The 25810-nt window shown below is 31.1% G+C and overlaps 1 protein-coding gene across 8 annotated transcripts in view; it reads right to left on the bottom strand.

The window, feature by feature from the left end:
* Nucleotides 1–25810, bottom strand: part of LOC118198052 (twitchin-like) — a 480648-nt gene that overhangs the window by 286067 nt on the left and 168771 nt on the right. For 6 of the 8 annotated variants that reach the window (XM_085825414.1, XM_085825418.1, XM_085825417.1 and 3 more), the window contains 8 exons: nucleotides 23357–23523; nucleotides 22520–22803; nucleotides 21752–22015; nucleotides 12261–12370; nucleotides 10157–10275; nucleotides 7019–7255; nucleotides 4372–4411; nucleotides 1130–1223 (listed from right to left, as the gene is read on the bottom strand). In XM_085825414.1, the coding sequence (XP_085681540.1) occupies nucleotides 1130–1223; nucleotides 4372–4411; nucleotides 7019–7255; nucleotides 10157–10275; nucleotides 12261–12370; nucleotides 21752–22015; nucleotides 22520–22803; nucleotides 23357–23523 (1315 nt within the window). The remainder of the gene's footprint in view (nucleotides 1–1129; nucleotides 1224–4371; nucleotides 4412–7018; nucleotides 7256–10156; nucleotides 10276–12260; nucleotides 12371–21751; nucleotides 22016–22519; nucleotides 22804–23356; nucleotides 23524–25810) is intronic. The other 2 variants (XM_085825416.1, XM_085825419.1) reach the window with 1 other exon arrangement.

Here is a 25810-nt window from a genome sequence, read left to right as displayed (position 1 = left end):
TGAATGATTTTACCAATAAACTAACTGCAAGTGCTTTGTTTTAAATGATAATAAATTCGTGGGAGTGTTATTTTTTGAAGAATAATTGCGTGAAAATTAAAGATAGAGCAAATATGTGTTTTTTTAACATCAAATGTTGCTTGATTATTTGATGGAATTGGATTAGGTTATTCAGTTGCAGCAAATTGGTCTAGGACTATCTCTTTCTTTTCTCCGTTGGAAGAGATTCTTTGTGAGGGGCTTAACTGTCTGATATTTATGTTACACATGAGAATATTAAAGAAAATTTCTTGCAGGTATCTCGATAATAATCAGCATTTGTGGCTTTAACCAATCGGCCGTTGGTAGGCTTCAATATTTTGATATTCAAATTGGAATACTGAAAACTTAATAAATTTAAAATTAATATTTCATATTTCTTTCACGTTTTACAAAATTAATATTATTGTTCACTGCAACATTTCTAGTTCTTAGGAAGATTTTATAGAATAAATTGCATACGTACCCTGTATTCCAAGTTGAAGCTTGAAAAATTTTCTTCATTAGTATTACATTAAATAAAAAATTCTTACTCATAATTTTAAGGTTAAAATACAAATATCTATAGTGATTTTTAAACAAATTATAATAATTCCTATATATTTTTAACTAAACTTTTAGTCTGATTCATCATGTCCTTAAAATGAATCATACGTCAAAGCACATTTTAAAAGTAACTGTGAGAACTTAAACTGGAAGTAAAAATTTTAAAATTAAACAAAACACATATCCGTGTGCTGCAGATAAATATATGCATAAACAATAAACATAAATTTCATTTCATATTAATTCCAGATAATTCCAGTACAATAAAATGAGCACATCCTGCATTAAAAAGCAAAAAAAAAAAAAAAAAAAAAAATGAAAACTTTATTGTTAGGAAGCAAGTTTTCCAATTCTTATTTCATAATTAAAAATAATACATAAAGAAAATTTTAACATTTATAATGAAACATGTATAGAACGTAATGTAAATTCCATATCTTTATTAATAATGTTTTCATTAAAAATGGTTAAAAGGCGCCACAGAATAAAAATTAAATCTAACAAAAACGCAGATTGAAATTTTTTCTGTCGATGCATTTATTACCTTTGTTTCTCGCAGAGATGGCCTTCGTTCTTTTTCTGGAGGCTTAAGATTCCAGTCTGGATCTTGTTGATCTTCTTTCCATTTCGCGTATTGCCTGGATTGAAAAAATAATCAAAATTTTGAGCAGGATTCTGTACGTATTGGAGGTGCTAAAGCAACAAGAATCAGCTTAATATTCATAAATTTGCGAGACTAGTTTCGAAGTTGGAAATATAGAACCTTCTTATTCAGCTGCAGTAGTGCAAATGGTGAGCTAAAGGTAAAGATGGATTGGAATTGGACTCTCTATTTCATAGCTGGTTTTTATTTTTCATCAATAGAATTTCGTCACTTTCATCAATAGCACCAGTACCTTGTCTTCCTTCCTGTCACTATTATAGCCTGAACGCATCCCGCTATTTCGTCACTGGTACTTCTACAGATGAAGAAGAAGGTCTATATCTAATCCTACAAATTTATGAATATTACACGGATTCTTGTTGCCTTAGCACCTCCAATAATCGTTGCTCGGCATGTCATTATAAGTCAGAATTCAGAGAGATCAGTATCCTCCTTCCACCTCTTATCTGTATCTGTATCCTCACAACAAAACTAAATAACCGTAAAATACTATTTCTTTCCTTTTTTTTTTTTTTTTTTTCATGTGAAAATAAATGGGTAACTTTCAGAAGCTATATTATTTCTTTACAGACTAGAAACATAACTAAAGGCATAAATATTTCAGTTTAGTTGTAACTAGAATAAAACCATTAAAGACTCATGATAAACTAAAAATTTTGCTGATGTCTGAAGCAATTCAGAATTGATAAATAAAATTCAGATTTTGTTTGCTTTTTTGAGTCACACAAAGCACTCGTTAGCCCACTACTTAAAGGAAAAAATGTCTTCATAGACAAACGAAACTGGCTTGTATTCAGTTTACACACGGAGAAAACTATGAAAATGCCCATACAGCCAAATCTGTCCGACGGCATTTAGAGATATAATACTATGTACTTTCGATTCTCCGGACAAATGCCGAGAAAGCAGGTTGCAAATAATTGAGAAACATGAATGATCCAAACTATCAATTTTCATCCATATTGTACATGTTTATTTCTTAAAAGATAGTACTTTCTTTTTGAGAATGTTTAAATATTTGTCGAATTTCAATGTACATTTTTCGAAGTATAAATCTTATCACTATGTTCAAATCATTTTTGGTCTACAAAGTCCTTTGGTCGACTATGCACATGCAGAACAAATTGTATGAGGTAAGCGTTGAAAATAACCCTAAAGACGCAATTCAAAGGTTTTCGGAGCATGCCCGTTTTTCACAACTGTCGTGCATAGCGTTGAATGTGCGTGCGTGGGCACCGTCACGAACCCTTAATCCGTAAACTGGATAATTCGCATCCGGTTAATAGACAGCACACTGTAACTACAAGTACAATTCAGTATCCAAACCTAAACTGTCAATTGTCGCTTTCATTCAAAACATATTCCTTTAGATCACCGGTTCGCAACCTGTTTCATGTTTTGCATGACTAAATATTTTACTTTGTTCTCGCACTCCCTAAAGCCTAATTTTGGAAGGGTTGCTAGAGAGTCAAATAGGAATCCCTTAGCATTCAGTGATTCAACATCATGGCCTGCAAAATATGCACGACCAGGCCGGTTGTTGAAATGTTCTAACAGTTTAGATGGTTTCAGATTTGCATTTCAAAAGACAACGAAACAAAGTACGCGCTGAGGTTTTTGCACAACATCAGTTGTTCCGGTACAAGTGAAACCAAACTTCACACAGTCATTATTCCATTTTCTTCTCTTTAATATCATAAACGTTAATAATATTTAAAAGATGAATAAATATGAATATATATATAAAATATGAATAATAAAAATATGAATCAAATGGATTAGAAGAAAAACAACGGTAGGTAAAAAATATGACATAAGTATACTCTTAATTTATTAGCGACAGGGAAATGAGAAAAGCGCGAACACAGTGTTCCTACAGAGTGCCCTCAGAATTAATTAGCGTACATTATGTTGCAATATGAGACTAACGTTAATAATATGAGCAGCAAATCTGTTATAGATGAATACACAAGAGTGCACATGTACCAATGACGTGTGTGTAACTTTTCAAACAATTATTTATTTGAAACAAAAAATGAAAATATTATCTCGCACTCCCTAGAATGTTGCCTCCCACCGTCAAGGAGTGCCAGCACCCATAGTTGGATACCTCTGCTTCTTATCAGAAAAGATTTACTTTCAATAACAGTTGGGCATCAATTATTTTTTCATGAATTAAAAGCAAAGTATGACAACGTACGTTACGAATTTGGTGAATATGGAATTTTGCACGAAAATGCTGATGTGTGAATTAAATTCTGCAGTTTAAATCATATGCAGAATGTTTAAATCATATATTTTGCAGGAAATTCTCTCTAGGATGATAACCTACGGCTCCATATAATTCTCGTCTGCAATGAAGATGGTACTTGCAGAAGTACAGTTTAAAAATAGTGTTTATTTATGGTGTCAGAAATACTGATTAGTTTCATATGTGGTTGCCTAAGATAGGCGATCATCACTGGAACATTCACTGTATTTAGTTTTTAATCAATAACATTATTAAAATTAGAATCTTGGGTCTATGACGAATTGTTTAAGAAATAGTTTGTGGTGAAATCTTTTTGAAACATCTCGTATGTACAGTAAATAGGAAAGTACTATTATCAGAAACTTAAACATTAAATTTTACTTAATTTTTAACGCTACAATAATCATTTCATATTTAACGTTTCAAAACAATAATTAAAAGGACAAAAATTTATATTTTTAATATTGCAACTATCATTTTATAGTTAATGTTCCAAAACAATAAAGAATTCAAAGCACAAAAATTTATATATAATAACATCTGCTCATGTGAGCAATCATTACATGGTATAAGAAATAATAATCTATTTTTATAAAAAATTGATAAAATTGCCAGCAAACGATTTTAACCACATTTTCAATATTTAAAAGGAATTTTAATTACATAGCCGATAATTATGTTTACAAGAATGCTTAATTGTATTGTAAATTATTAAGCGTATTAAATACATTTTAAAAAGAAAAAAGGACATAAAAAGCGAGAGCACATTAAACTGTAGTGAAAATTTTAAATATTATAAACTATGATATACGATAATAAAACATAAAAAAAAAAAAAAAAAAAAGATGCAATACAAGACGTGAAAACACACCGCTTTTTCAGCATTGCTCTGAAATCCATCCCACTTTCATCTGTAAAGCAAAAAAATAACGTATCAATATATTATCAGCAATAAAAGCAAATGCAAAACGGTACATTTAAAGTTAGTGTATTTAAATAAATTCAAATAATTTAACATTGGTGAAAGAATATTGCTTAGGTTTATTTGTGACATATTGCTAAAAGCATATTGTTACGAAATGTACAGGCGCGGTGAGATAGCTTTCCTGCAAAGAAGGTTTAGGGTAGCCATAAAATGGCAAGATTGCCATATTTGGCGAGAAATCGCGCATTTGGCGATATTTGGCGACCAAATTGGCGATGTGCCATGGGCGGATGAAGAACCTTCTGGAACGAATTCTTACCGGTTTAGTCCAGAATATTCTCGAACACAAGCCGAAAGCTATATAAACCCTGCTGATCCGCAGTCAGTGAGAGTGCGCCTCGAGAGTTGAGATAGTTAGTGTCTCGAGTGGATCGAGTTGACAGCCGGGCAGCGAGTGCCGAGTGTGTCATCGAGTTCATTGAAAGAGTGTCTTCGAATATCGCGGTTAGTGCATCTTCGAGAGAGCGTGTTGAGCTCCGGGGACGACTGAACCGAAGAGCCGGGAGCTGTGCTCTGTATCTCGAGTTGTAGCGTGGAGAGTCTCGAGAGTACGTGGAGTTCCGAGAACGACCGAGCAGAGTCGGGAGCTGTATTCTGGTGCTTTGCAGTAAAGCTGCCTCCACCGTTATCGCCTGACAGTGTGAAGGCTGTGTCGCTGATTGTTCCAGTGTGTTTACAGTAGATCTTCGACGACTGTAAAAGTGTTTCGGAGCTGTCCTGATTGATATTGGTAAATAAAGTGTGTTTCGATACTTCATCATCAAATGTCGTCGTTATTCACTCCAAATCCACGCGAACCCCGTAACATACGAACGTAAAGGAAAAGAAAATTACATAACAATATTTTACATTGTTAAAAGTTATTTGCTTCCTATTAACATATTTATCTATTTAGTCTATATTATTATTTTATTTTTATAGAACCCACATTTTGAAGTTGTTCAGAAGGAATTATGTTTTTCATTAACACTAAAAGATCTAATTTTAAAATATAATATTCCGAAGTTGAATAATTGTTATAAAGAATGTATGGAATTAGTTTTAAGAGTGTTATTCGAGTTAATGAAGTTAATTTCAAAATCTGTATTAACAATTACTCAAGAGGAAAAACAAAAGCTTCATAAAACATATCTCAGAAAATGCTGCCGCAGGAAAATATTTAACAGTCAAGACACAATAATACGCCGAATAAATACTAATTCAGAAGTCAAACAACAAAAATCAGCGTTATACCTACAAAATTTTCACAGGACTAGTTTCGATGGTTTTACCGAACCATCATCTTCAGCTGCAAAACCGCAAATGAACAAGATAGGAACAAGAAATGAACAAGAAAGCCTGGCTTAAGCCAGGCTTTCTTATCTTATCTAATCATTATTTCCTATCTTTTTCATTTGCGATTTTGCAGCTGAAGATGATGGTTCGGTAAAACTATCGAAACTAGTCCTGTGAAAATTTTGTAGGTATAACGCTGATTTTTGTTGTTTGACTTCTGAATTAGTATTTAACAGTCTTCAAGTTCCTATTTCGACAGGACACTTATATCTACGATCTGCAACTTATCAGATCCTAACACAGCTTTGAGTTTCGACCTTAAACAGTATTGAAACTTAAATATTTTGCTGTAGGTGCCGCTTAATGTGATCATGTTTGTCCTGGCCTATTTCCGTATAATTATTCGAATGATAACATTAAATAATGAGAAAAAATATCCTTCAAAATAGCAATGAAATTTAACTTATTTAATATAATCATAATTAGAAACAAATAAATAGGTACTTTTATGGCAAATTAGGAAAATGCCAAAGCTTTTTCATGCTTAACGTTTCTGGATATTATTTGCCCGATTCTGTGCACCTAATCTTAGTGCTTGGAACGCATCCCACGTTGGAAGAGAACATGCCAACGCAAAATTAACAGTTAGGCAAAAAAGCAACATTAATTTGGTATTTATTTCAGAAGAAAAATGTTTAGGTGAAAAATAATTCTGCAGATACTTTTTTATTCTCAAGAGAGACCTGAGCCCTCAAAATCGACTGAGTTTTGAAAAATGTACGCCAAACAAACTTTTTTTTGCCTAATTTGTAATGCGTGATTAAAATCAAAACCAGGCTGGTAGACAACTTGATTTCTTACCTGGCAATATTTGTGTGCCATTTGGCAATTTTTGTAATTTATTTTAAACTTATTTAGCAATTTTACCTTTCATTTGCCGAATTTATTTCAGTTTAAAAATTTATTCTCTAATAATTTGATCATATTAATCGAACTGTTGATAATAATATATGGTGTATTTTCTATGTTTCCTGAATATGCAGGACAGAACTTCAACAATACGATGACAATAACCAAATGATAACACTAACCGCGATCACATTAAGCGGTATGTACTTTACTTTTAAAATTTCTGTGGTTATTTTGCAAAGTGAATATTCGTTATTAAATATTACAGGCATGAGTTTCGGTTTCCTTCATAAAATCATGCGAAATATTACGGAGTTGGAAACTATCCAAAAGAAATGAAATTACTCACCACTGACGAAAAGGCTGACTTCTTGGGAATCTTCACCAACTTCGTTATATGCGACAATTTTATATTTTCCTTCGTCTTGAGCTTTAGCTTTTCTGATGCACAAAGCTACAGTATTAGAATTTCCGTCTGTAAATATTTTATAACGTCCTCCTTCGAATATTTCAGAAATTCCTTTGTAGAAGTGGAATTGCGGAGCCGGATTGCCCTCAACTTGGAATGATAAATAGGCCGTCGCACCTAAATAAGGAAATATACTTTTTGACAAACATAAACAACTGAATAAAGTATAGCATAATGCTATTTCCTAGATAAACTTAATTAACAGTTAAATAAAAAAGCATGGATGAATTGTTATTCCTTACTATTAAATTTCATTCTTAACGTCCCATTTTCTGACACTTGCTTCTGTTCTTTCATTAAAATCTATTTATATATCATCAATAAACATTAAATTAAGTTATTATCGTATTTACTCGCGTATTTTCCCCCTTAACATTTTACGCTACTTTCTAAAAAATTTGAAAAAATATTCGCATAATTTTTCCCTTTGATAGCTAGTTTAAAGGTAACTTGTATTCCCTTGATTATTTTGATTTTTATTCAGTTTATTGAGTTTGCATTTTCATTTTTGCATTCACATTTCATCCATTTTACGTTCCCTTGTATTTATTATTTTAAGCGTATTTTGTGCAGCTTTTTCGTTAAGCTATCTGGACAAGGTACCTGTTCTCATACTTAGGAGACTTCCCAAACATATAATTTCACCTTACTTCAATTATTAATATATAGTTACGTTTGTAGCCTTGTCTACTGCTGATAATCTTTAGATCTTACGAAATCCGGGTCTTTTAATTGTCCCTTTCTTCATGGTTCCTCTGATGCCCAACTGCAAAAACGCGGTCAAGTCTTTCTATAAGATCTTGAGACATTTTCTTAAAGAAAAGCGATAGAAATACGCATTCTTCAGCAATACTATTAAGTTTGGTTTTCTTAGCTATCATGAACTGGAACCAAACTCTATTTATACTACGAATTATCACTGAGAATAAAATTTAACTAAAGACTCGTAAGAAGATTTTAAAGGAAACATTGTTATTAAATCAAAACTTGAACATAAATGCTGCACGTCTCGTGCTTACTCAACAAACCACTTGTGGTGAGATAACTAAATAACTGTTAAATGTAAAATTTAAATTCAAGTGAACTAATAGCCAAAGGCTACACAAATCAATTGAACGTGAAGTTGGCTCAGAAAGCAAACCGGCGAAGATATTCAAAAATCGCTTTGACAATGCAAGGTCGAAGACTACAAATCTTACTGAGCTAGCAGCAACATAGTAACCTGGCCTCCAGAGGCAGAACACGTTCTGAATTAAACTTCCGAAACCATTCTTTAAATCCTAATTCTTTCTTCCTTAGTTGCATTCTGGTAGGAAACGGAAACAAGAAGTGGCAGTAAAGCTTTAAAACAAAATAACTGAAGGAAAAATAATCATAATAATCCTACAAAACGTTTCCCTTAAACAAGCTAGAAACTCTTGAATATATGTTTTTCCTATTCGGTTTTAAAAGGTTAAGAGTTTGTTATAAAATTAAATATTTACTCTTAACAATAAATACTCTTAACTATAAATATATATTTACTCTTAACAATGAATAAAAACTGATATATTTTAGTAAATTTAATAACAACTAATTAATTACTATTAATAAGCCTACGACAAAAATTTTAATATAAACTCGCTCATGGAAATAAAACCTTATTTACAGCATTAACCAGCATACCTTTATCTATATCTATATCTATATACTATACAAGGAAGAAGGTCTGTGTGTTTGTTCGCGATTAACTCAGTCACTACTATAGCTATCGTCACCAAACTTTCTACAATTCTTTTCTGAGTCCTAGAAAAGGCCGACATGCACTTTTTTCAACAAAAAAAAAAAAAGGCTAAAATAAGAGATATTAATTAAAAACTCTGAAAACGCTAATTTTCGCCCTCATTTATCCGGGTGTCAACAGTCTCATACGTTGGAAATAAAAATCTGCTTTATCTCGAGTAGTGCTGCCACTGCTCGCTTTTAAATTGTAATAAAAAGATTCGAAGTTTTACAATGAAATAAAAACAGCATTGTCAAACATTAAATACATTATTCCTGATTCCAAAAATTCGTGGGAAGCCATTTCGACTACTGCTAACTTCGTACGACTTTAATCAGCCAAGATATTAGTTTAAAAACTCTAAAAACACGAATTTTCGCACTCATTTTTCCGAGTGGCAACACTCTCGCGTGTTGGAGATAAAAATGCTTTATTTCGAAAAGTGTTGCTACTGTTCGCTTTCAAATCCTAGAGTTTGTTAATCAAAGGTTTGTAAGTTTTACAAAATCTCTCTATATAAAAAGAATGCCCGCTTGTGTGTTTGTTTGTTTGTTCGCGTTATTGAGTTCTGGTCAATTATGATCAATCATTTGCCATATTTAATCGACTAAAATTGAATATGGGTGAAATATCGGATGTAACTTTGAATTTTTACGACCGTTTGATTAGAAAGTCGAAAATCATTAAAACTGCATGCCATTGTTGCTAATAAATAAAAAAGAATTACTTTATTTTTCTATCAAAATGTTTTATGTGGGTTCCATATCGCATCAGAGTGAAAAATGTATGACTATGAATTGTATTTGTAGCATCGTTATTAAAGAAGAATTCCAGCGGTATCGCTCTTTCTGTTGTTAAATACATTACTCTCAATTTAACTTAACTAGCGTCAGGTACTTCCGCTAGTAGTTAACACCATCCAAAAAATAGTAATCAGATTAAAGAAAAATAAAAATTGCGCTTTTAATGCAGTTTAGGATTTTAAAAGTTAGGTAAAATTTTTGATAACTGTAAAATTACATGAATAGAAGAATTATTTCTTAACCTAAGTTCAAACATTAAAAACATAAGAAAACAATAATAATAAAAGAAAAGTACATAACCTAAATTTCCTCAAAGGAATTTTCCCCATCTTTTATACTTTTAAGATTTTATTTAAAATATGAATAATGCTGAAGGAAAGGTTACACATTAATTTTTTTCGAAACCGCAAACTGTTTGTAATATATAACAGGAAATATGTGTTTTAAATTTACCTTCCACTGCAGAATAATTCTGTTGGAAATCAATTATGGACGGAGCACACTTTTCAGTTTCTGGAATGGGTCTCAATGGAGAACAGGGTTTATCGATCATCTCTTGAAGCTCAGAAACGCTAACGGAAAATATTATAATTAATAACAATATGCATGAGGAACGAGAAATAAAATATACAAAACTGATCTTGCACATACATTGCCCGAAACTTTGAAATATTAATGTTCTTATTAGCCTTTAAATATCTGGTATAGACGCACGTATACATTTTTCTCCATACATACATGTCCATACATATATATACATATAGAAAGAAAAACGTGCACGTAGGCAGTCAAACCACATATTTATATTAGACTTGATTAACTTAAACTGTCGACAGTTGGAAACCTATATTTTACATTTTTAAGGTTTATTTTATATTAAACCTATAACATATCTAATGTAATGTAAGTTTAGAAAGCAAGAATAACAACAAATAAAACATACTCGTCGTATTTACATTCTAAAGGAGAAATAGAAAGAAATTATTATTAATTAGCAGTAAATTAAGTAACGTAACAGAATAAAATTTATCGCTGATCTGTTGGGCATTAATTAGTAATCCAGATGGCGCTATTTTTATCCCTATACAGTTCGTGTGATTATCACGGTGACACAGCAAAAGTTTGCTTCTAATTCTAATTAATACTAAAGCATAATTCTACGGAAGTCTTAGGAGTTTCTTTTTCAATAATGTATGTAGATATTTTGCATGTGCGCAGCCTAATCGTAGCTCAGTTACTTATAAGTATTTTGTCACTTATAGGATTTACATATTTATGTTATACATGATTAGAAAAAATAAACTTATTATTCAAAGCAATTCGAATGGATAGCATAGCAGTGCATTTGTCTGCGATTTTAACTTTCTGAGATCTGTATCAAGTATTGTGTTTATAGTAGGGTCCCGAATATTCGACCTAAACGAATCGCGGCCTGGTTGGATGATCGGGAAGGTCGGATGATGCGGAAAGTAACAAATCCAGCATTTGAAACTGACAAAATGCATTCATTACTTCAAAAATCACATAATAATAACTTGTACTTGTAGTATAAATTTATATCGCATGTATCACAAAGAACAATCAAACCTGATGAAAAATGTTGGTAATTAGCTTTTATTTGGCAGATGTTTGATGTTTCCTGTCAGAAATCTCGCAATCTCCGCAGAAGTAAAACTCCACTGTTGAAGTTTCCTTCAACTGTTCTAACTATTTCAATGTTATTTCCAGGGCTTTGGGTCCTTCGATGCGAGAAATTCTGTCTCCGCATTTTTGCGAATATTTTTCATCTTAAGTGCCTTCTATATATCTCTGTATCTTTCTCGTTCAACACCATAATAACGATTTCTTCGTCAGTCACATCATATTCGTTTGCATCTTGAAAAAATCGTTCATTCATTCACGCCACTTTTTTAGTGGATGCTCAACACTTTGTGGTTATTTTTTGGAGGGGGAGGGGGACCGAAAACATCGGATAAAACACTTACTTTTTTTCCTTTTTTGGGGGGGGAAGGGGGCAACCAGGGCAGATTAAACGGAAGGTCGGATGACCGGTCTACTGTATGTTTTATACGTAGATAACAATATTTACCCGAAGACAATTTTATTAGGGGAAATATTTTTATTGCAATGTTGCATTTCCATAGCATGCACCTCTGGAATACGCGCCCAGCGTGCAGACCACCACACTACGAAGGCATGCCAAGAAGGCGGGAGAAATACCTTATAGTATATTAAAAAAAATTATAACGTAAAGTAGTTGCGGAAATACACCAAATGCAATGTTCTAGCGAAATAAAACTGTAGAAATTGGTAATGAAAAAGTAACAATAATATGCTTATATTTTTATTATATTTAATTATTACTATTAAAGAAATAATGAATTATAGACAATAATTTGTGCTGATATTTACATGACCAATCAGTGTAAAGATTCTCAAGTTTATTCATCAGAATTCGATACAAATAATCATACTTTAGTTTAAAGGTTTAGCATTAAAATATTGCATTAAAAATAGATCTGAGGTTCATAAATATTTTTGTTTCATTATTTTTTACCTGACTCTTCTCACATCAATACTTCTCCTCCTTTTCTGTGTTTGGACTTCCAACACCTCACCTGGACGCAATTTCTTGGTTTTTCCTGTTTCATCCACGACAAGTCCTTTCTAATAAAAGATACGATAATCTATCAGTATTACTATTTATGAAGAAAAATACTGAGTTACTGAAATATAATGGAAAATAATTTCATTATTGATCTTTTCAAACGCAATTTAAGTAGCTTCAGTACTACTACTTCTAATACGCAATAAACATAAGTTATGATGCTTGATTCGCATTGTAAGAAACAGCACAAAATTATTCATATCTTGCCTATCAATTCTAAAAGACACTATATTATACTGCATCTAAAATTATTATGGAGTACTTCGAAGTAATACATTTCATATTAACGGTTGGTTAAAGTTGATACAGTATCCATATGTTTTCTGGAAATGTCAACAAATTTAGAAAGTATTAAAAATCTGATGTTCTTCGAAATAAAGTTGAACGGAAATAATGTTATATTTTTAATAACTGCTAAAGATATTTCTTCGGTATACTTTAGAATAAAATATAACGTTATAATTATAGAATAATCATAATAAGGTTGACATTTTCTAATACAAATTTACAACTGTAAATTTAACAGGAGACAAAACTTCTACAGTGAAGAGGTAGGAAATATATTCTGAGAAGTTAAAATTACCTAAACTACAGAAATTCTACCTTAATTACGAAGTAAATATAATTATTCATGTTTCAAGAATTTTAAAGATATGGAGAGAATAAGTTTAATTCTTCCGGTTAGGTTGTGTACCTAGCGTAAATGCGTAGAGTTGTGTAAATGCGTAGAGCTGCACGTCACAGGGACATTTTGAAAACGCAAACATCGAATTGTTTGAACACATTTTTATATGAGTAAGAAGTAGGGTATGTCCATACAAGGAACAATGTTTAGTTTGCGGTGGATTACACAAAGATAAGATTCATATGAGCTGTCCCCTCAAAAGTCGCATCGCACTCTTCGAGCTGTTACGAGGTATGAGATGACTTGTTTTCTCTGACATTGCAGGAGCAATAAATTACTATTCAGTAATGCCTCCACTTGATATTACAAGAAAGTTAATTTTACGCCCAGGGTCAGGGGAATTAAGCGATCTGCACTCTGTCATCAAAGCCTTTCGAGGCCGAGCAACCAACGAGCCTTTAGCTCATTTGATATCTCTTTGAACTATAACGAATCAGAAGACGTAAAATACAACTGAAAAATGAAAAGGGTATGACTAATTTAGTCTGAAAACTATTTCAAACACAGCAATATTACAGAAGGTTCAAACACAGCAATATTACAGAAGGCTAAAGAGACTGGTCGTTAGTAACACCTTCACATAACGAAGATAATACTTATCTTCCAGGTAATTCGTTTCCATGCATTCAATGTTACTTTTTAATTGTCGTTATTGTATTGTTAGTAGAGATTCTCTTAGATTTATAATGAATGTGTTTGTAGTTCTGATGTTGTAAGTAATACGCAGCGTAACGAAAACGCAAATCAGTCATCAATCAATCATTATATGAAATCACCCTATTAGCGCACCAGAGATCCCACAAGTTTAAAAGTATTCGAAATACCTTTTTTTTTTTTTTTTTCTCGAGCTATTTTGTCTGAAAATTTAAAAACCAAATAGAGAAATTTACTCTAAATTTATTAATTTTATTTACGAATAAACTATTTTTATTAATGTTGACATTCATGTAAAATACAAGACTTAAAATTGCTGTTCGTTTAGAAATATAGTGTTTATTTAAACGCATGACTTCACTTGCAGGACTTTCCCACCATTTTTCTCGAACGCTTTGGATTTCATTTCTTTGACCGTAGCTTCAAATTTTGTAACTAAAGTGCTTAACATTGTATAGAGTTCTACTACCGTGATCGTTTATTCATAAATTGCTCTAATATAATTATAACGTTATGAAATACTCATCAGTGCATGATTGTAATAAGTAGTGATATAATACAATACTTCCAAACCTTTAAAAGGAAAATAAAAGTTAAACAAATAATTTAATATGGAAAAAATACAGAAAAATTTATTTAAAGTGACAAATACGCTTTCTTTTGCAAGCATATTTCAACAGTTACTGCTTCAGAATTTTATCGTTTCCCAGTCACACATCATTTTGTTTACAATAGAAAAAAATATTAATAAGCAAAATAGTTTAAAATAATGAAGGTTATCTCATAAAATTCATTCTACAGAAGAACGAGAAAAAATCTGAAAAATTATCGAAAAGCAACAAAGAGGAAAAAATGATAAAACAAAGAAAGATTTATAATTTAGTCATTTTTTGAAAGATGTCTATAAAAGTCATATAAAATTTTAATCACCTATGAGCTGTACTAAACAAATAGACAACAAAAATACGTAAATAATAAAAAATGATCTTTTTTTAATTCAAAAGTCTTTAATAAACATAATTCAGAAGTTTAAAAAAATTGAATTTTATTAGTAGATTTATAACCCTGATACCCTGATTTAAAATTTTTTAGCATTGCATAAAAAGCGAAATTTTAAGACAATGTTACAGATGTGCCAATTATACACTGACTGAAAATGAAATCCCAACACCAAGAAGGAACCAGTTTAGAGGAATGAAACACAAGCAAAGCATTTGCCTAGGAAGCATATTTGTTTGATTAAATTTTCAAGGTCACAGATTAAAGTATGCGCGAGGACAGCCATTTCAAATGTGAAATGATAACACATTTTTAGAGTCATTAGGTAATGTTTAAGTAGGAAACGTGAAAAATGAGCAATTCTCTCGCCGGTACTCGAACATTGATATCTCGAATACGCGCCATGTGTACTACCGCTACACCACCAAGGCATGCTGGAAGGAGGGATAAAATACCTTCCCCTTTTAAAGGGCGACTGGAGATTAGTGGACCCAGTCGCTATATTCTGGTGATGAATTATCGTCCATCACCTTTTAGTTTGGGTACTAGAATGATTAGCTTTTTTTTTTAAAAAAAAAAAGCAGGAAGGTGAAAAATGAGCAATGCCATTGCTGGGACTCGAACCCTGGACCTCTCGGATACGCGCTGTTTGTGCTATTGTTACACCACGAAGGTATGCTGGAAGGAGAAAGAAAATACTTTATACATTAATAACCGCTGTAGTCATCACGATGTTTAATGCAAACATACATATATACATATATTGTGTCGCACAGGTGTCGTATGCCAGTTTGTTGGATAAAGTACAATACCCGTTGCAATTGCTCAATAAGAGCAGCAATGGTTCGTGTTTTTTTTTTTTTTTTTTTTTTTTTTTTTTTGGGAGGGATGATACTGGATGTGTCATCAAATCATGTTCTATAGGTGCTTGATGGGAGAAAGGTCGATTTATCTCGCAGGCCAAGACAATCTGTCGACGCTCTGTAGAGTACTTTGAGTGACAGCAGCGGTACTGGTTCCAGGCGCTCACCTGACCGCCTTCTAACCAACATACGGCCATCACTGGCACCAAGACAGAAACGGCTCCAAACAACAACAAAACAGATCTTCTTTCCAACGAGCTCTAGGCTGACACTACCAAAGTAGCAGACAGCGATGATTTTGAGTTAGTGATGTGGCCGTTATAAGACATCTGGTTCGGAGCTGCCCCTCCATTTGTAAGTATCCAAGTAATCCATTTGCTACAGTTCTTCGTATCACTCTGGTGCCAACAAAAACTAGAATTTCTGCCGCAGATGCAGTGCGAAGCTCTACAGATATAAGGCGGATACGGTGGTCTTTCCTTTGAGTGGTGGCACAGGCGCGGCCAGACCCAGCCTTCTTGAAACAATATTTTCCCCAGACTACTGTTGCCAATACGCATGAATATTGACTACATCTCTGCCAAGTCTTTCAGTAATGTCACAAAATAAATCGACTTTCTCGTAGCCCTTACACGGCCTCGTTCAACTCGCTCACAATGCCCAGTACGGAAGGTAAACAGAGCACACGAAGTTTAAATATCGTATTTAAAGGAAACGTGATCTGCATGTTCATAGCGACGCGACTAACTTGCACTTATTCGTCTAGCGTGGAATTTAAATAGACGTCATCTTTTAGAAACGGAAATACGACTCTCAAATTTCGTTTATCTAAAACAATTTCTTTTTAATATTGTGATTTCATTTTTCATCAGTGTATTTTGACAGGTACCATCATATTTAGCATTCAATTTCCTGAAAGAATTACATTATTAACACTGCAAATCAAAACAATACCTTAGAATCAGCACTTATCATATAGTATTAGATTAATAAAGGAGTAAAATGAATTAGAAGAAACTGGAAACTTATCAGCTTTTGCAGATTCATTTAAAACGTGTTTGCAATGTTAAACTAAATTAAAATGTTACTAAGAAGAGTTAAATTAGTATGCGAATGTTATAATTGTTGCATTATTTGCGAAGCTAATTTCCTGATTAAAACATAGAAGGGAGTTAAAAAATAAGCAAGTAAAATGTCAAGCAGAAAAATATATTAATTAAGAAGAAATAAAAAGTTGTTTTCAGTTTCATCAGCTGTACGAGAATTGAATAACAATTATTCAGTTGTAGAACAGTTTGAGAAATCACATTTTTACAGCTATGCTGAATTGTCCAGTACGAGCACATTATTATCAAAATTTATCTTTAGTGGTAAAATAGCCGAAAATTTTAATCAAATTTCTTTTTCATATGAATAAATAGCATTCAAGAATTTGCAAATCAGTCTATTATATATCCTATAACTCTTTCAGAATATTAATAATAATCGCACATTAATGACTTGACTTGTAGCCCCCCTTTTCTTGGGTGTGTGTATTGAGAATATGGCAAAGCACACTAGGGCTATCTGCCTAAGGGGAGGGATGCCTTCGTGGAGGACTTTCTAAGGGAAACTGGCTCGTATACACGTTACACATGGGGAAAACCACGAAAACGCCCATGCAGCCAGCCCGTTCGCGGGATTCGAACCTCGGACCGAACTACCAGTGTTCAGCGATTTTACCGCTCGGCCGCTGGTGAGCCGCACATTAATGAAATGGCTTTTATGTCTATAAAGGTTTTGCATTTAGAGCATAATCTGTGCGTCGTTTGCATAAAAAAAATGAATTTTCTTCAAATTTATTACAACAATTTATAAAGAAATAAGAATAACACGTTGGTGGTAACTTTTGCAATTCAATAAAAGGAAAATTAGAATAGTGCTGTTACACGTTATATAAATGTTAAATTCTCAAATAAATTATGAAACCAAATATTATTTTTACATAATTTCGAATCAAATTCCTGAATTCCTTGGTTTACGTTAAAAAAAACTATTTCAGTTATATTTCGAGTTCACAAGGGGGAAAAAAAAACCTAATTCAATATATTTATGCGAGTTTCCTAAAATTAATCAAGGGTGGAATGAAATTAATATTAGCATGCATGTATTATTTTTCTATAAAAATTAAAGTATAGATTGAAAATCAAATGCAAAAGCGGTCAGAATTCAGTACATTACTTACACATAAGTACAATCTTATTTCTTAATCAACTATTAAATCAAATAATAATGATGAAAAATATTTACTTACATACATTTTTCAGTAGATAATGTAAACAGCATAACTGTTGATAAAGAAAATAAAAGCATTCATGCTAATGATATGCATGATATGAGGTAGGTTGTGGAAGAAAGACCTGGAATAGCTTAAAAATTCATGCAAAAAGAGCATTGAAATAACATGGAAAATTACATTCTTTAAAATGGTATATAAAGATATCTAAATAGAAAGAGATAGGAGGCATAAAACACAAAAGAAGGGGAATACACACACTCATGGTTCATTCTCACATTAACAAAACATAAATTAGTTGATAAAATTAACTTATTCTAAAACATTTAAAAGAAAATTTGTAGATTTAAACTTTCTTATGCTTTATCATGTATTTTAATTAAAAACAATTTAAACTTTTTCCAATATATAAAGAATAAATTTTGTCATAGAGTCTTTTTATTAAAAGCAGAAAGTTATAATTTTAATAAAGTATAATTAAAGCATATTTTATTACTAAAACTACTCTTATTTAGTTTATGTCATAGAGTCCTTTATTAAAAGCAGAAAGTTATAATTTTAATAAAGTATAATTAAAGCATATTTTATTACTAAAACTACTCTTATTTTAAAAACTATTAAGTTATTTCTTGCATGAATAGATGAAAAGGGGCACGCTGTCCTTTGTATAAATGCAATTTAATGTATGAAGTTCTAAGGCTACTCCAAGGAGACTAAAAAACTGCAAATGTCTAATTCTAAGTAAAAATAGTGGTTATAGATATAATGATGAATATTAAAAATATTTAACACTACTTTTAAAAAATCTTCTTGTAACAAATATATGACTTATATTATTAAATCACTGAAACTCAAGGTAAAATTTCAGCCAGCGTTTTGAAAATAAAACTAATTTTTTTAATAAAAAGGGGGAATGCCTGATTTATTTTCATCGCCATTTTTTTCCTTGAATTCAATTTCTGAGAAATATTCTTTTAAAATTTGTTAACTGGATTATTTATAAGACATTCAAATTGAATGTAATTTATATTTTAATTATTTCATAAATAACTAAAATTTTGTTTTCAAAATAAAAATTACAGATACGCGTAATTTGTTTTTACAGAAGTACATCAGAAAATAATTCAATAAGTAAAATAAATCCTTAGTCATTATTTTTAAATTCAGAATATATAAAATGTCTCATTTTTAGATAAAATCTTCTTTTTGGTTTACTGTTAATGTCTTTGCAATGGTGTGCATTTTTTTTATAATAATGATTAATTTTAGTCAGTAATGTTTATTAATTTAAAATACATCCACTATATATGCAGCTGAATTTAAAGTTGAAAGATTTAAAACGAAATATCCATTAACAGCATACACTCGCACTCACAGATGGAAGACAAAGCATGCATTTGCATTCTAGATGCGTTAGTCACATTAACAAAAATATAACGAATATAAAAACAAAAATCAGCAAAAACTTATATATATAGTTAATATGAAAAAAGAAGATTAAAAATGCAGAAGCAATAGCAGAAAAAAGCAAAATAAAAAAAATCAAAATGAAGGTAAGAAAGAAGAGAAAATATTTGGTACTTTTAGAAATTTAAATTTCCCTTGTAATTATAAAGAAACCTTCCAGTATTTAATTTTTGATAAAAAAAAATGCGCTTGAAAATTTTACTATGAATTCGTGTTTAGTTTTTTTTAAGAAAAAATATAGTTTTTGAGAAATTATTTGAAGGTATCAAAAATAAAAAAAACTTGAAAATAACACATACATTAACTAAATCTATCTACATAACACATAAAATATGAATTTATGTTAGGCACATCACTTGCAGCTCTAAACTGCAATATATACTTCATACTTCTAATACAATTCTACAATACAATAAATACAATTCTAATAACTTGAACTTATAACACAACACGCAATATATTTCAACAAACTGCATTACTATACTGTCTCAAATGTAACTTTAAAATCTTATTTTAAAACTGACTAACATACATGAAAGCATAAGCATACTATTTAAAACGATTGGAAATTAGAAAAATGTTCAACAGAAAAAAAAATTTAAAGTTACATTTTCGACACCTTTTTTTCTCTAAATTATATACTACTAATATTACGGCCTTTTCCTTGATCTTCACTATAGAATGGGATCCAATGTGACAGGAAATATTTCTTTTTAGATATAGGTTTCCTCGTCATTTCTATTAACCATCAAAATGATGTACTAGTCACACGGAAATTTTCTTAACATAGAGATACAAATATGCGTTATATTGATTAATTATTTACGACTAATCCCAGAAATTCAACAACTAAAATTTTCGCATTTTTGTATTTCATTTTTAATTAAAGCAAAGTTTCGTAAAGTATAAAAAATGAATCTGCAAACTATAAATTGTTTTTAGATTCTCAAGTTCCTTCTAAAAGAAAACGAAATAAATAAGATTGGTTAAAAGAAATATTTCTTAATTATTTGCAATTAGTAAACAGATAGTTACTCATTTCACGATAGTAAAAGTATTCTAAAAAGAAAATTAATTAAGTGATAGAACTTATACTCCAACAAACTTTAGTACTAGCATTTTAGGAGAAATACGCTATTTACTTTTGAAAATGTATGACATTAAACGCAATATTTTCCTGAAGATGTATTTGGTGAATATTACAAGCAATGTTCGTTCTTTCGATTTTTTTTCTTTGAACTCAGCCATGAAGCTTAAGAATGAAGAAATAATTATATATAAGGATGATCTAATAATACTGATAAACAACTATACTGCAAGAATACAAAAATAATAATTTATTTTAAAACAGGCCCGGAAGCCACTGGTTGATTCTCACTCATCAAGCATCGTAAATGAAATTAACCTTTTTTGATAACAGTGGCAATGGCAGTCCCATCTCACTTGAAAAATAATTAACATTTATTGGTGCGCAAGGAAGAATTTGTAATGGTATTGTTTGAATTATTCTGTATTCATTCAAGTTTTTACTCATTAATTTCATAACAAGTTTAATTTTTTTACAGTTTCACATTTTGCAATTTTTAATCACAATCATTGTAAATAATGTGTGATTATGACTATTTTATACGTATTTTATAACTACTGGGCATCTACGTATGCGTACGTAGATGCCCAGTAGTTAGCTGTGCGTGGGGTTGAAAAAAATGCAGCACCAGAAGCCTCACACAAATCAATGCGTTGCTGAACTGAAACATTGATCACAAGCATACTATTCTGATCAAACGATTAAAAACCGTTTCTTTCAGGTATTGAAATAAATTAGCATTGACCACTTTTCTGACGCAAATCAAGAAGGAAATCGCAATTGTCAAATCTGCCAAATCGGAAGAAGTCTAAGAGAAAGTGGATTGTATCTACGTTAAGCGGTTAGCCTTTCACTTTTTGGGAACCGATGATCAAAATCGGAATGAATAATCTGTAGTTTCAGATTTAAACCATTCCACCAACAGTACACTCTACGTTATACGATAGTTCTTAAAATTTATATGAGGATAAGAGTTCTGCTTTCTGAATTTTTATCATGTTCTTAAACTAAGTAGTAAGAATCTTTCAATACACGCGATTATATTAGGAAGAATGTTTTGATGACTAAAATGATTTATTGGATCTTTCACCCATGCTTAATGTGGAATGATAATGAGGCCATTTAAGATGATGATATCATAATCGCGTGGCACGATCAGTCCTGTAGTCCTGTTTGAGGTGACATGGCCATTTAAAATATGTTCCAAAATTGTAAGATAGGAATAAAAGAGAAGACCAAGGATATGGCCATTCTACTACACACACACATAAAACAGATAACATCCTCCAAATTATAGGTAAAAAAGTGAATTTAGAAAGAAAAACCAGGTCTTGCTGTTAGACAACCCACCTCGTCAGCAATTATGATTGAGCCCCTTCTGGAACCACCAGGACTCGGGATATCTACATAAGAACCTCTACGACCATATCCGGCACTTACATCTGTAGAACCTTTCCTTGAACCGGGTTCTGGTGAGGGCTCTTTAATTACGACTGGAACTTGGGGCATTTTGCCTTTGGGTTCTGGCGTCTCTTCAACAGAGATCGCAGGAACAGCAGCTTTTTTCGTGGCTTCTTGTTTAGTAACTTTCTTCTCTTCAACTTTTTTCTCTTCCTTAGAGAAGAAAAAATATAAATTGGAATAACAATAAATTTTTTCATAATGACTGAACAGTTTAAGTCTTATTCTAATTGTAATCTTACAACAATAGCACCAGTTTTCATAAATTAATTCGTAATTAAAGAAGCATCATTACATTTAATGAATATAATGAATTTAAAAATGATGAATTTTATAAAACTTCATAGCTAGTTTCTAGCTTTCATAAAATATTTATTGATCTTGTCAAGCAAAAAAATTCATTTATTTTAAGAAAGGTCATCCTCTACTTTCAAGTTTTTTTTTTTTTTTTTTTTTTTTTTTTTTTAATTTGTTAGGTAAAACTCATTTCCCTCACATAACATTAAGAATTTTTATCAGATATACATGAATGATAGAAATTTTAAACAAGCAGGTGAAAGTTGTATCAAATAAGTAAAAGTGGAAATCCGTTACCTAATTTAAATATGATTCATCAATATATTTTACTTGATTTTGTAATTACAATTATTTGACTACCTTTTTCTCTACTTTTAACGATTCCTTCTTTTCTACTTTCTGTTCTTTCTTTTCTACTTTCAGTTCTTCCTTTTTCTCTACTTTCAAAGTCTCTTTCTTTTCTACTTTTTCTTCTTTCTTTTCAACTTTCTTCTCCTCTTTCTTTTCTACTTTCTTTTCTTCTTTCTTTTCTACTTTCTTTTCGTCTTTCTTTTCTACTTTCTTCTCTTCCTTCTTCTCTTCTTTCTTTTCTACTTTCTTCTCTTCCTTCTTTTCTTCTTTCTTTTCCTCCACTTTCTTTTTTTCTATAAAATATGCACAAAACATTTAATTCTGATATAATCTTTTATTTTTTTTTCAGTATTACAGTCATTTATCATCAAGACATATTCAATTTTTATCAGATAAGATTCTCGCGTGAATTTTCATTTGAAAGCATTTTTTGACATTTCAGAACAAACATTTAAGCCGTTTAGAATTAAAATTATATTTAAAAAGTATAGTTATTTACGGTCACTTTGATTGCATAAATGTATTTGGAAATGTCAGCAGCAAAGAGCACGATTTCATTTTCGAAAGGTATTATTTCTCGTGTTATTTCATTGTCTGAATTAAAGTTATCCTAGGCAGTGTAGCTCCCATGTAAAAATACCTATATTTTCAGAGTAACGCTACTTGAGGTACATTCCAAAATTTTAGATTTCTATAATTCCATTGGTTAGTTTGTAATACAAATAACATAGACTAGTAAAAGAATGCAAAATATATTTACTAAATGTTAATAATTTAAAATAAAATTTCTAAAATTTCTTTCTGCGGAGAACGCATAGTCAATGAAAAACGTCAATAACTACTTACCTTCTACAGTCAACTCTGCTGAGCTCTCAGCTTTACCAAATTCATTCACAAACTCTACTTTGTAGCTTCCAGATGACGTTGTGGTTGTTTGGATGATAGTCATACTTGCAAAAGAGCCATCAAAACTCATTTTGACTTCCTTAGATTCTTTAATAACCTGAGTACCTCTAAGAAATGAAATGACATTATTAGACACAGAATCAGCAACTGAAAATAAGTCTTTATTACGTTTTTGTAATTCTGGCTTTCTATACAGCATTAATACAAACTTTTATTATCTAGTAGTGATAATAAGTTATTTTCGCATTCTTTATCTTTCTACTTCTAATGATAACTCATTACATTCCATTACGTTTCATAAGATGAAAACAATATTTAAAACGTAAAATATTATAGATGATACCAAATACAATATCCGGAGCTCGCGCTTAGCCAAGCACTACACACCGTAAGCTGCAGTTTTGATCTCTACAGACGAAAACATCGGAAAAGAAAACAACGCAAGGAAAAAACTCCGTTGTACAAACCACAAGAAGGTGCAAGAAAGAAAAACAGGAAGGAGAAAACATAACAGTTCCAAACCATTGTGGTGAAAAACGTCATGGTAAGAAATAAAATAGTTCAAAAACCTGGTAGGTTTAAAACATTACTGTGTAAAATATCATGGGAAAAAGTGAAGTCCCTACAAATTATCACATGATAATAACATCGTAGACATTTATTTTCAGAGCTTTAAATGCATGTTCAAAAAATTAGTTGTGAACGCAAGAAGATATAATAAACATTTTTAATCTTAAAATTTCATATTTTTGAATTCACGATTACATTTTTGCTGAAAACGCAATAAGAAAACTTAAGCGTTCAAAAATTGAAAATCGGTAGAAAATTTGTGTAACTCTTACTAAAGTTTTTAACTTATGCGCAGCTAGCTTATGCAGCTATTCGTGTACATTTTTAAGTGCATGGTATATGAGATTGGAGTCACATAATCTTACAACTAGAAGCAGAATGTGAAAATATATCGCGTCAGGAGACTTTAAAATTTAGTGATATAAGCATCTGAGACACATGGCACTTGAGTTAAACTTCATAACAAAAGAAATGCGCATGACAACTTCAGTATCTGCGTATCTTCAGTATCTTGTATCAGAAAATAAAGTATACAATTTTGATATATTTGATATTCTTACAGAACTTACAACCTAAAGCTTCTTGTTAGCATGACTTACAAGAGTCTAAAACGTAATGTTAAGGCAATTAATTATTATTTCCTTTTTCCAGATTGTAAAATTGAAAACTGAAAATTAAATTTTAAGTTTTATATATATAGTACATGAAAGCCCGTTTACGAAAATTACTTCATGCAGAGTAATATTTAAATGACATTTCAGATAAATGAGAATTTCCGACTATCATTACTTTTATTAAGTCACACAAATGGATGATAATATTTTTTAATACTTTAGTAAACGGAAAAAGCTAATTAGAATTACGTTATGGAATGTAGAAATTATTTTTTTGTAGTAACCAGGAAACATATCAGCCATTGGTCAGAAGTTGGATCAAAACTTCTTATTTGCGTAACAATTTAAATATCGAAAATTATAATGAAAAGCCGAATAATGCAATCTTATACCTAGCTAATTTAGTAACGTGTCCTCGAGAGGGATAATACGCTCTGAATTTAATTTCTAGCATCTTCTTGTAAATATTGTTTTATTAAACCGCATTTACATTCCGGTAGGGAAACGAATACCAGAAGTGACAGTAACGATCCAAAACATAAAATAAGTGGTTAGTGAAAAATGATTGTAATAACCCCTACAAATTCTGTTCTAATCTTGCTCTAAAATGTATTTTTACCTTTCTAAGAACGTCATCAGTCGCAAAGTGTTGAAAAACTTAGATTCTAATAAAACCTGCCTGATTTATAGTTAGTAACAAGATGAACTTTACGATCAACTGAAATTTGTAGCAATGCATTTTTGGACGAAAATAGAATATTTTCTAAAATTATGGTTAAAACAGTCTTATCACTGAATCACCTTTCAGAGTGGTGCTACCAAATATTATCACCTTGTATTATATTTAAAGAAATTAAATAATGAAGAATCTGTATACATGTATACATTTTTCTTGCATTGCGAAGAAACAACGGTACCTAGAGACATCAAATTTTGAATATCGTAATCTTACACTCGAATATAGGCATCTAGAAGCCCAAATTTGAAATTTGGAATTTGGTTTCTTCTCTATTTTATATTTTGTAGAACTTTAACGAATTTTTTATTAGCAAACTCAACGGTTTCAAACCGAACAATGGCAACACTGTACAGGATAAAAAAAGAGACTGTGTATCGGTAATTCTAAAAATAATGCAGTGTTTAAATATTTTGTGGTTGAATTAAATTTATGTGGCGTGAGTGCGAGAACATGATATTTTATAAATGAACG

This window comes from Stegodyphus dumicola, chromosome 10 (genome assembly GCF_044657685.1).
Source record: "Stegodyphus dumicola isolate Sdum_Otavi_A_Nest chromosome 10, ASM4465768v1".
Lineage (NCBI taxonomy): Eukaryota > Metazoa > Arthropoda > Arachnida > Araneae > Eresidae > Stegodyphus > Stegodyphus dumicola.
This window is presented reverse-complemented; position numbering and strand designations above follow the sequence as displayed.